This window comes from Pelobates fuscus, chromosome 5 (genome assembly GCF_036172605.1).
Source record: "Pelobates fuscus isolate aPelFus1 chromosome 5, aPelFus1.pri, whole genome shotgun sequence".
In the NCBI taxonomy this organism is placed as follows: Eukaryota; Metazoa; Chordata; class Amphibia; order Anura; family Pelobatidae; genus Pelobates; species Pelobates fuscus.
In genome coordinates, this window is record NC_086321.1 from 183,794,836 (window position 1) to 183,807,452 (window position 12,617).

The window sequence follows — 12,617 nt, forward strand, 5'->3', positions numbered from 1 at the left end:
TATGTAATATATGTAAATACATTTAAAAAAAAAGATTTATTTGCCATTTTACTTTATATTTTACTTTTTCACTGAATTGGTTACCGGTACTTATTATTTTTATTTTTTTTCATATTTCATTTTTGTGTACTACTGCATATTTTCTGTTATATCATTCTAAGTGTGTTAATGGTCATTCCCAGAGTATTTGCTTCAATAATGTTTATATAATAAAGTTTTTTTTATTTTATTTTTTATTTATCATGAGTGCACAATTATCCAATATATTTAGTTCACTATGTATAAATGGACAGTCTTTATATTTTATGTTAGCATTCAGTTTACTAATTGCACTTAGATTCTAGATCAGGGGTAGGCAACCTACGGCACTAGTGCCATGCACGGCACTCGAGGTGCCTTTGCACGGCACTCAAGGCTGCTAGAGCCAAACAGGCTCTGGCCTATCAGGAGTCCCAGTAAAACTTCAGATATCTGCTAATACGAAGAGGTGGTGAAGGACAATCCTCAATTTATGCATTGCAGCACATAGAGGAAGTGATCTCAGAGCACTTTATTCCAGCACTTGTGAATAGGAAGCCACTCTGTAGTAGAGCAGCTCGTAGTTGTTGTTGCAGCTCCTGTCCTTGGCCTGTACCTGGCTGGCCTGGTCCCCACTGGAACCCAGGGAAGAAACCCACACTGCTAGATATACACAGAAATGCAGAATAACCCTCCCCTCATACAAATAACACGGACAGCCCACACACAAACATACACACAATCCGCACAAACGCAACACCACTAACAATCCACATACATGCACACAACCCCACATGCAGCCTCTCACATGCTATACCCCAAACAGCCCCCACACACACTACCAAACACACAATGTGACATATCCATCCACACACACACAATTCCACAAGCTGCCCCCATACACAGCCCATATTCATATGTATCATACACGATACCACAAACTACTCATGAACATATACAATATAACAGCTCATATACGCACAAATACAACGATGCAAAGCAATTACAGTATAAATAACACAAGCAGAATACAGCAGCATACACACCTCAATTAAAAAAAAAAAATAGGACCGGCACACTCTGGGACATCACAATCCTATATCGGCACAGTGCTGCTAAAAGGTTGCCTACCCCTGTTCTAGATTATCTGCGGTTTGTTAAAGCTACTAGTCTAGCTGATAATTTTTCTAATTTAACCACACATCATACATTCAATGGCTATGTTTCATAAAAGCTATGCATTTATTTTAGTAAAGTGGTACATATTTTGAGAAGTAGATTAATAAACAATGCTCTGGTTGTTAATTGAATTATGTTTCTTATTCAGATTTACAAATGAACTGTATTCAGTCATTATTCTTTGAACCCACTAAGCAGTTTCTCTTTTCTCTCCATTCTAGCAACTTTTACATAATTTTAGAAGATACCAAATTCACTAGTAATAATAATGATGCAATATCATAATCAAATATTTTAATTTTTCAACACAAAGTCCTGCTGATGCCAAAGTTTTAACTTCAGTCTATGCTGTCTGTTTTCCTTCTCACATCCATGGCTTTCTTGGGAGCTACGAGCATAACAGGCATAGTCTCAAATTGTATTATCATTTCTGTAATTTTTTTTGAAAAGGAAAAAGGCCTCAGTCCTTCTGACCTCATTTTGGTCACACTTGGAATATCAAACATAATTTTCCAGTTAGTCATGATAGCAAATGACTTGCTGATCATCCTGTGGAGTGATATATACTTCTCTGAAGGCATTTTCTCCACTTTAAAATCCATGTTGTACTTCCCAATCTTCTCCAGCTTTTGGTTCACTGTCTGCCTTTGTGTTTACTACTGCTTGCAGATTGTCATATTCTCCCATCCTTTCCTGGTGCGTCTCAAACTGGGGATATCCAAGATAGTACCATGGTTTCTTGTGACTTCAGTCATCACATCTGCAGCTATCAGTGCTCCAGCGGTCTGTAGTTCCTACAAGGAGCACCTTAGTGGGAATGCATCAAGAAATATAAGCTTGGAATGGAATATTCCCAAGTTGAGTATTACATACCTGCTTTCCAGTAATATTATTGGCTGTTCCCTACCACTAGTGCTTGTTGCTATCTCCAATGGACTAATCCTTAGGTCACTTGTGTCTCCTTGTAACAAAGTTGATAAGGCAAGTAAAGTTCAGAGTCCTCGTGCAAAGGCCAGAAACCGAGCAGCCCGCACTGTTGGAAGTCTTCTTCTCCTCTATATGTCCTTCTACATCTCTGAGATCATGATGTTTCTAGATCTCTTTCCTCCCAGTAGTCCTGGGTTTTGCATCTGCTTGCTGATTATTTATACTTATTCACCAGCACAGAGTATTATCCTGATTCATGGCAGTATTAAGCTGAAAAAATCGATAATGAACTTAGTGCGATTGAACTTACTTCGACTTTCTGAGAAACTGAGCAACGAGCAGACAGAGGCACCAACGATTTTCTCTATAAAGCTTAGAATCCAAAAAAATGAATCTGATATATGTCAATATGTATAATTACATTTTTTGTAATAATGTTCAATCACACACTGATTAGGTTTTCACAGATAAATAATTATGTATTTATGCATACTAATTAGTTAAGTACTTGGTATCTCTCACTCTACAATTAGGTAGTCTATAGGCCATATCATTTTATGAGATGTATTGATGGAACTGGTCACTAAGTATGAAATCCTGGTAGTTTTCAGTTCAACAGAAGTTGTTATCATTACTTTGCTTATTTAAAATCAAAGGCTAATCCAGAGTAATCTATCAGGATATTTTGCTTATATTTCTTGGAAAAAGGATAATAGATTGACATATATATCTGAGGACAACAAAACTATCAAAACCCGAGAGAAAATATAAGAATTAGAAATTAAAATGTAAGATTATACTGGTCATTATTTACCCTGAATCATGCTCTATTCTCCCAGTCCCACCTATATGTTGAATATTTCACAATTATAGCCCCTGTTCAGCAGATCACTTAGTCTTATTCTAGTAAAAGTAGTGTGAACACTGTGATTTCCATAATTTCCATAAGTTTAATCTTTGGATATTAACTTCTTTTCAGGATCAGAGGACTTTTTATGACCAGAATATTTTTGGAGGTGTGTGGCTCATGCAAGAAAGAAGATAATGCATTAGGAACTTTTATTAATGATGTAGACTTTCACAAAAGTAAGAGTATATTCATTGCAGGCATATCTATAGAACTAACTCTCTTTCAGAGAGCATGGGTTCTATTTACCTCTGTGAGATTTCTGCCTCATCTACAACTATGCACCAACGCTATTAGAGCGACTGCTGCAATCCGGAGCCTGTGCCTTGTTCAGTTGTTTATATTGTAATGGCTCAGGACTGAAGATTGAGAACCTTCAAGGTAGTGTTCTATATTCTTACCTATCTGGTTAGAAATGTTAGTCAACTTGGAAACCAACTTCAGGGTTAATATTATGATATATCAGAGTCTGTTTTCCCGAAGGGTGTATGAGTAATACAAGTTACTTGATCTCCCTCATTTATAACAAGTCTGTGCATCAATGTCAAACATGCTTCTCAGTAAAACAGAGAAACAACACTTCCTCAATGTGAAAAAGCATTTTAGGGAATATGCATTCTGTCACTGCCATTTTCCAAAGGTGTATTAATGTAGACAGTAAGAACTAAAGCGTCATCCATTTCCGTTTTCAACTTTTCAGTTTTATTTTCTATGCTTCCGTATGAAGTAGGAGCCTCAATATTCAAGAGCCATTTCCAGCCCAGCCCACTGAATAGTTAAATGTGGCCCATGTTCAGTCATCCAGGAATACAGAGGTATGTCCAAGGCATATCACTATATGACTAGTTTGCTGGTGGCCTAGCCCACATCATGGCCACAATCATGCCCTTACCTGCTGTGGTTGAGGAGACTGTGTGCTCCCGCCAGCCTCATCAGTAAGGCATTCTGTACTTGCATGCTCAAACTTTAGTGAGGAGGTTGGCTGAGGCATATAGAGCAGGGAAGCATCCTCCATCCATAGCTCAAGCATGCTACAGATGCAGGGGTGTGCATGTTGAAGTGTGTGCATATTGAAGTGTGTAGCTGTGTGTTTGTATATAAAGCCAGGGCTGGAGCTACCGTAATGCGGCACAGGTGGCTACCTAAGGCACACCAGCATGAGGGGCACAAATGCTGGTCACTTCTTGTGCATGCCGCAAGCTGTGCTGGCGCCTAGTGATGGGCCTGGACTGCTGAGTTGGATCCACAGGTTATAGAGCTAGACAGGATGCTTCCCAGAGACCTGATTGCACATGTCCCTGGGGACATTGTCTGTATGTCTGTCTATGTATGACTGTGTCTGTATATCTCTGTATGTCTGTGTCTGCATGTCTCTGTATGACTGTGTCTGTAGTTCTCTGTCTGATTGTGTGTGTATATCTCTAAAAAGGGGGGTTTAAGAGACATACAAATTAGTGTACGACACCAAAAGGGTGGATAAAATACACTACAAGGGGTGTAAGACACAAAGAGGCAAAAGGGGTAAGACATTCGAGAGAGGATATGAAACACTAAATGGGTTAAAAAATTAAGAAAGCAGTGTTACATAGGTGAAGATGCATTTTTGGGGGGCAGCAAAATGCATCATTAAAAACTCCTGCACCGATCCCGTGTAAGGCAGCAATGATTTCTTTGTATTTTTGTGAATAGGAGTATGGATTTATGAGTATAAGTGTGCCTCTGGCAGACAGGATCTGCAGCCCTCATGAAAGACAATGACTGTGCTCCCAATTAAATTGACTTTGAAACCCCTGATTTAAAGGAATCATTGGATAGCTGAGTGTACTTGTTTTGTCTTTTTTGGTCTCCTTTACTCAACACTGGCTTAGCCCATGAGTGGAATGTTCACTGACAGCCTCAACTTAAACATTGAAGAACCACTCCAGAATGATTTTAACCCAAAAAACTGTTTAGTAAATATATCCCCAATGAATACATTCATGCATTTTCATGCATGTATTCATCAAGGATATATCTTAAAGAGCTTCAAACCTCAGCAAGCCATCTGCTTTTTCCTTGGAAGAGATGAACAGTCTCTTCATGGGGAAGAAACCTCACTGAGAAGTCTCTGAATCGGTGCACTCGTGCACACGCACGTCTGATCTGAGGACTATTGAGGAGCTGATGATGCTCATCTGACATCTGTGTGGTAGGAGGGGAACTAATGGAAGGAGTCTGCTAATCTCCCTGGCTTTCAGCAAGCACAACTGCTTTATGGGTGTGGAGTGGTCCTTTAATAAAGTTGTGGTTCGATGAAATACTGTGTAAGATGTTAAACTGTTTAGTATGGTTTGACATATTAAAGTGGGTCCTGCCCGCTACCTGTGCTGCATCCTGTCTTCTCAACAAACTACAAGAAATGGAGCACTCTTCTCAAAATACTTATTACGATGAAATAGAATTAAAAAAATAAAACTAAGTATGTATTCACTCCCTCTTATATATTAAAAAAGCATCATGGATAGAGTGAAGTAACCACATATGTGATAAATTAAGCAAATGAACAATAAGCATAAAAAACAGGTATTTAATAATGAAAGTCCCACACACATTTCAAGGTATATATATACCTGAGTTACCTGAGTAGGGTAAATTGCTATTCCCCATATCAATGATTTGCTGGACTCTGGAGCTACTGCATCAGAATACTCAGAGACAATCAGGGCTAATATATCCACCTCAATACCCCTCAATGCCAATGGCAGCTCCAATTGCTCACGTGAATTTAGCCCAACAGCGCAAGTGGTTCATAAGGATTAGCTCACTATGGGATCAACTCTCCATGAACAGCCACAGATTGGGAGCATGACAAGCAATGTGAACATCTATGCGCTTCGTCCTCAATAGAACGTTATCAAGATAAGATCTAATTGTGTTAGATGAGTCCAATGCTTACAATCTACCTTGCTCTTTTCAGCTAAAAGGCAAAATCTCTAATGAGGCACAAATTAGTATTTTTTAAAAATACTTTTATTGGACAGAGAAATGTGTTACAATGTCAGTGGTTTAATTGACAGTCAACAAACATTTGGATTATGGAACTGAATAGTATAAATAAAATGCATAAACCCTGACATTAAGTAAAATCATTAGCAACTATATAGAAATATACTTTAGACAAATGCAAGGGATATTACAATTAACATAAATTTGAAAAGGATCTAAAGACAATATTTCTAAAGAGAAAAAAAGGGTGGGGGAAAATTGGGTAGGGGGGAGTAATATATCATCTAGGTCAGGGGTCAGCAATCTGTGGCAGAGGTCAGGGGTCAGCAAGGGTCCCAGTAGGACTTCAGCTATCTGTTAGTGCAACATGAGCGATGACTGCAGGTGGCAGCTCCTGCCCTTGAACTGTATCTGGCTACCCGGTCCTCACTGGACCCCAGAAAATCCACCCACAATGCTAGATAAAAGCAGTTGCAGAAGAAACCTCCCCTTCATACAAATAACACAACCAACAGACACACAGTCCCCACAAACATAACACTATTTACAATCCACTTACATGCAATAACACATGCATATAATAATGCCACAAGCAGACCCTCACATACACACGCCACCAAACACACAATGTGACATATCATCTACACACACAATTCCACAAGAAGTCATCAAACACAACCCACAGGTATAATACACAATACCACAAACTACTCATGAAGATATACAGCCTAAATACGTACAACGCTACAAAGCAACTGCAGCAGCCATAAATAACACAATCACAATTCAGCAATAAACACATCTCAATTTTTAAAAAGGGACTGGCACACCAAGGGACTTCAAGATGTTGTTTTGGCACTGTGCTACTAAAAGGTTGCCTACCCCAGGTCTGGGTCAAGTATTTAATTTAGTATTCTAACAACAGATGCCAAATTCTGTTATGTGATGTCATGTTCCCTTTAAGTTTAGAAGACATTTCTTCCACATCATGATTGAACTACACTTTTTTTCATGAATATATACATTTTGTGGATATCTTCTTTCAACTTCTTCACAATACATAATCTACCAGCAGTACATGATAGGTGCATTGTCGCCGTATGGGGAGGTGGAGATGTAACCTGGAAACCCATTGTGACGAAGTGCCCTTCGCCACTTGTGCCTGGAGACAGGGACGGACTGACAGTGGTCAGGGCTCCTGGGCAAAATTAGGACCTGGGCCCCCTGTAGACCAATATAAATGATGGTGTAGATGTACCGTGTATTTGATTGTATGTGCATGTAAAGTGAATGAATGTTTCTGTGTGCATATTCACTGTGAGCTCTGATGTAAGTCTTCAGAGTATAGTCCTTTTTTTTTTCTCTTTAAATAGGGTAGTAATTTTTATGTGTGTTTACGTAGCATGGCAATATGTATAAAAGGGTATGCAGGCCTCCAAATTTTGCGTCTTAAATTACAAATCAGGTGTTAACCATTATGAGGAACACTATAGTGTAAAAAAATAGAAACGTGTATTCCTGACACTATAGGTTTAAAAATAGACGTTTAGGTCCCAGCCCCTCCTCTCCCCCCATTAAAAAGGTGCAGCCCGGGTGTTCTTCTTGGCTGAGATCATCGAATTAGATCTCAGACAATCCAATACTTTCCCATAGGAAAGCATTGGAAGGAAATTGCACATGAGCAGCAAAATGCCATGCTGCACCAATCAGCATCTCCTCATAGAGATGCATTGAATCAATAATTTGTATGTGTGCAGGGTCAGAGTACGTGAACATATGGATATAGGTTTATGAATGCTGGGTCATGTGTGTGCACAGTCTGTAAATGCAGCTGTGTATTTGTATGGAGAGTGAATGTGCTTGAATGCAGGGGTTATTGTGAATTAATACAATAATAATAACCACCACTAAGGCTGTAGTGGGTATAGGGGGCTGGGGTTAATAGGGACTGTAGAGTGGGTGTGGGCTGTAGTGGGTGCAGAGAGTATAGGGGATCTAGAGGGTGCCTCGTGGAAGGACCTGTAGTGGGTGCAGGGGTCAATAGGGGCTGTAGTGGGTGCAAGGGGGTATAGGGGATCTAGAGGGTGCGTGGGGGTAGGGTCTGTAAAGTGTGCACTGACTAATTGCCAGCCTCTTGCCTTGTGACTATGGCCCCTGGGAGAGTTTGCCCTTTAAAAACATTATTTAGGCATATTAGATTTTATTGCACTGTTTCTGCCCCTTTTATTCCATGGAAGAATGTGCCTCTTCCCCTCCCCCTTTTCCTGTCCATTATTCTCCAGCAGGGCGTTGTCCCAGGGCCACTGCCAGACCAGTTGAAACTGTCTGCTTTGCCCCTTCTCAATCTCTCATCAGCCCTTGCTATTGTTTCACCCCATGGCGATCCAACTGTATTAGTGGGATCTGAGCGCTTTTTGGACATATTGAGCGCTCAGATCCAGGCTATCTGGGGATATGTTGGACACATAGGTTAAACATTGTATTATATAAGTTATGTATTTTTATGTAGTTTTTGTAACAGTTTTTGGACTTAGAGATATTTTCTGTACCTGGATATAATTGGCTTACCACACCCAATTATCTCCAGAATAGAGGAGAAGATAGACCGGCTGCACAGCCTAAATCTGTGGAACTGTTTTGGGCATGAAAGCCATGCTTGCAGTTGGTCAAATAGGACTTCCATTAATCTTTTGAACCACTGGACCAAATTGTATGATTTTTTAATATGTTTGTATACTGATAATGCCGGTTCAGAATGGAAATTGTATGTATAGTTTTGAAGTTATGAATATTGTGTAAAACTGTATATTTTCCTGCCTGTGATAATTAAGTTAGCCCATTGTGTTTAGTAATTATATCACAGGCAGAGGGGAGGGTTTATGTGCCTTGGCTGGGAGTGTCTGACTGTACTGTAATGTTTTAATTGGCTATTGTAACTGCATTTCCTGTATCCCACAAGGTCCACGTGGGTGGTAACCTTGTGGGAAAACCTGCATAAAAGAAGGAATAAAGCCTCAGTGCATTCTGTTCTTCTTTGACTCTCAATACGTAGCCTTGTCTCGTTATTGGAGGGAACTGCTATAATCAGACTGGGGATTGCTATGCTCTGCATACTCCCTGGAGCTTTAATCACTTAGCTCTTCTAAGAGCTGTTCCTGATACGCTCTCCTGGAGGAGAGATCTTCCCCACACAGTGGGGAAGGAAGAGGTCTTTCCCACACGGTCCTGGAAGACAGAAGCTGATTCAGGGTGGAAGGAAGAGGGCGAGACTACCAGTTAAGCTACAGCGGTTATGGAGTCTGCGGTGGTTGTGGTGTCAGGTGCAGTGCTTGTGCTCCTCGGCGCAAGCTAGGAAGCGTCCATCAACGGAAGGTACTCGGTCGGAGTACGGGTGATCCGTTACACCCATACCCACCTTTTTAACAGTCAAATGCAGACACTCTAAGTTATGGGTCAATATGTCTACAGCTTTATTAAATATTATAATATGAATAACTTCAAAACATAAACTGAAACATGTAAAGTCATTGCCTACCCCCACTCAACCATGCCTCAACAATATATATCCCATCATCGTAAATAAATGCAATGACCCATATCGTAAACATTATTGTAACAATATAACGACACATAAACATACACCCAACTAAACATAAATGTACACAAATAACTTCAACAAAACTTAATCGGCTCCTGGTAGGGGAATACCCGGATACCCCTACCCCACCAAGTTTCTGAGCCACCAACATTACACCAATATTGTCTTCAACCAACTTGTAACCAATCGACCAACATCCTTAACTCTGCTTTAACTAAAACAGAAACCTTTTTCTCCCTAGCCTTCCCCTCACCAACCCCGCCACAGTAACTAAACAAGGCCATAAATGAAAGAGTCTAACCCAACGGAGGGAGGGAGGGACCAACACAGACTGGTGAGTTAATTAATTGTGACAGGGTTAAAATGGCCAACCTGCCCCTAATCTAACCTACCAATAACCACCCTCCCATCTTCCCCAAAGCCCACCTCCTAGCCCTGTCAAGGCCCTATTCCACTTATGCTGCTCTTGTTCCATGGCGCCACATATTTTGTGCCAGAGGGACAATGCGGCAGGGCGTAGGTATGTAGGGGTGAGTGGTTATCATTTAGCAGGGCCATAACAGGGTCAGGGGACATGGTTATTTCCAGCATGGTGCTCACAATCTCAGAGAGCTCATTCCAGAAAGCTGAAATATGAACAAACACTAATCACTGCTGGTGATAAAAATATGAAAATATACTTTTTGGAATTTTTTGTCAGACTCTTTTAATCTAAGATGATGGCTTCATGTGATGTCGGTAAGATGTGGTGATCACACACAGGGCTAGCCCAACACATTGTGCTGCCTGGGTCCAAGGATAAAATGCTGCACCCACACCCCCCACCAGAACCACGCAAACATCCATTATGTTATGCAGTGTGTGTAGTGAATAAAGTGTCTGTGTAGGGAATGCAGTGTGTACACGTGTATAGTGGATGCAGAGTGTGTGTTTGTGTAGTGGATGCAGAGTGTGTGTATATATGTAGTCAATGCAGTGTGTGTTTGGTGGATGCTGTGTGCATGTAGTGGATGCAGATATATTACTCTTCACATATTTTGAAAAAGATGTTACAATATTTAATCTCCTAACGATTTGACTTACTGTAATGCCTTAAATAAAGAAATGAAAAATAAAATTTCTTGTAGATTTTTTTTTTTACAAGCTCTTCACAAGATGCAAATACTTCATATTAGTTCACAGCTTTAACACGTGAATTTTTTTTGCATGTAATTGACATTGACATTGGCAAGTCCTTTAACATCATCATCATTACTAATAGTATTTCTAATATTCTATATATAAACAATGGAACTGGAAGCAGATGTTTGCAAACAATTAAAATAAGTAACTTAATTATTAGAAACAAAATAATTTAACTTCTTGGACAGGAAGACAAGTTCAATCAAAATTAGTGTATTTTTCCATGTATAATACTAAGTTAAAAAAAATAATTTAGTCTAAAATTGGGGGTCGTCTTATAGACGGAATGTCACTGCAGGGGTTAAAAAAAAATCACACTTGTACGCGGTCCTAAGTTAAGATCGTGCCTGCGGCATTTAAGTGTGCCACAGCCCAGACACATACAAGGCCTCTCTCCCGCTGATCCACTTCTGAATGTTGTGGAATGGAGGAAGAGGACCCTATTTGCGTGGGAGCTGCAGCAGACATCAGCACTTACCACCAACAGAGCTCTACAGACATGCCACACCACACCACAAAAGCAGCAGCCATATTAAGGTTTGCTCCACCTCAGATAGGTCCTGCTTTCTGAATTATATTTACAGGGGAGGAAATGGGGATCAGTGAGCAGAGGGAATACTACTGTGATGTCCCAGCATGCCCTCACACCACCTGCTGTATCGTGAGAGCTGTAGTCTCCCAGCATGCACTATGGAGCCATCAACTTCACAGAGTACTGTAGCACAAGGAAGGCATGAGAATCAGAAGTGTGTTGTTCTCCTCAGAAGTCACCTCTAACATCTATTTGATGTTCAAAATATAGATTTTTTAATTTTGGGCTCAAAAAATAGGGGTCGTCTTCAGGGTCAGACTGGGGATACGAAGTAGCCCTGGAAAAAAATCTATGCCAGCCCCATGAGTCATTGTTCTATGTAGGGTATATATATATATATATATATATATAGACTGTGCTGTTGAATTCTTTCAGTCTGAACTCCTACAAATTTGGAATCTGCATGCCCCGCTGCGTAAGGTGAGGGTAAAAGGAGCACATATGAACTGGATCACAGCTGACCTCATCCAAATGTACCAGTTTCGGGATTCTTTGTGGTCAAAGTTTAAGCGTACTGGCTCTATGAATGATCACTGTGCATATAGACAATGGCGAAATATATGCACAAAACAAACAAAATTGGCCAAAGCCCAATATTTCTATGACAATCTGAACAATAACATCTCAAACCCTAGAAACTTTTGGAAAGTCATAAATAAACTACAAACTCCCCCAATCCACTCCCAACCCTCCACTGTCAAAGTGGATAACCAAACCCTGAAACTTCCCTTAGATGTAGCAAATGCCTTTAACAATTATTTTGTCGGATGCTCTACTGCCCTGATTGCCAAGCTAATAAATGGCACACATCCTGAAACTACAAATGTGGATCAGGTCTCACTAAATTTGCAAACGCCCAATATAGACAAGTTCACTTTTAGACCTGTACCTGTTAGTGTCATTGAAAAACATCTTAATAATCTAAAAATGGAAAAACCAGTCCGGACCTGACCAAATCCCAGCAATGCTGTTGAAGCTCAGTGCACCGGCAATTGCTAAACCCGTCGCAACCCTAATTAATGAATCCTTGGTGTCTGGATACATACCCAAACTTTGGAAGACTGCAAGAGTAGTGCCTATCCATAAAAGTGGTGACACTACCTTGGTTTCTAACTATCGCCCTATATCATTGCTCCCGGTATTGTCAAAAATCTTAGAAAAATGTGTCCACACGCAACTATGTGAGTATTACCAACAATCAAACTATCTGACCCCTGATCAATCGGGCT

General features: G+C 40.2%; 1 protein-coding gene across 1 annotated transcript; it reads left to right on the forward strand.

Annotated features, from left to right (window-relative positions):
• Positions 1-1,542: 1,542 nt before the first annotated feature.
• On the forward strand, positions 1,543-2,541 carry LOC134612119 (taste receptor type 2 member 40-like). The gene has a single exon (XM_063456497.1). The coding sequence runs from the start codon at positions 1,543-1,545 to the stop codon at positions 2,539-2,541; it is 999 nt and encodes a 332-aa protein (XP_063312567.1).
• The last annotated feature ends 10,076 nt before the right edge of the window (positions 2,542-12,617 follow it).

Bases quoted from the DNA above. Each gene is read 5' to 3' on its own strand.
- LOC134612119 (XM_063456497.1), top strand. From the start codon at position 1,543: ATGCTGTCTGTTTTCCTTCTCACATCCATGGCTTTCTTGGGAGCTACG.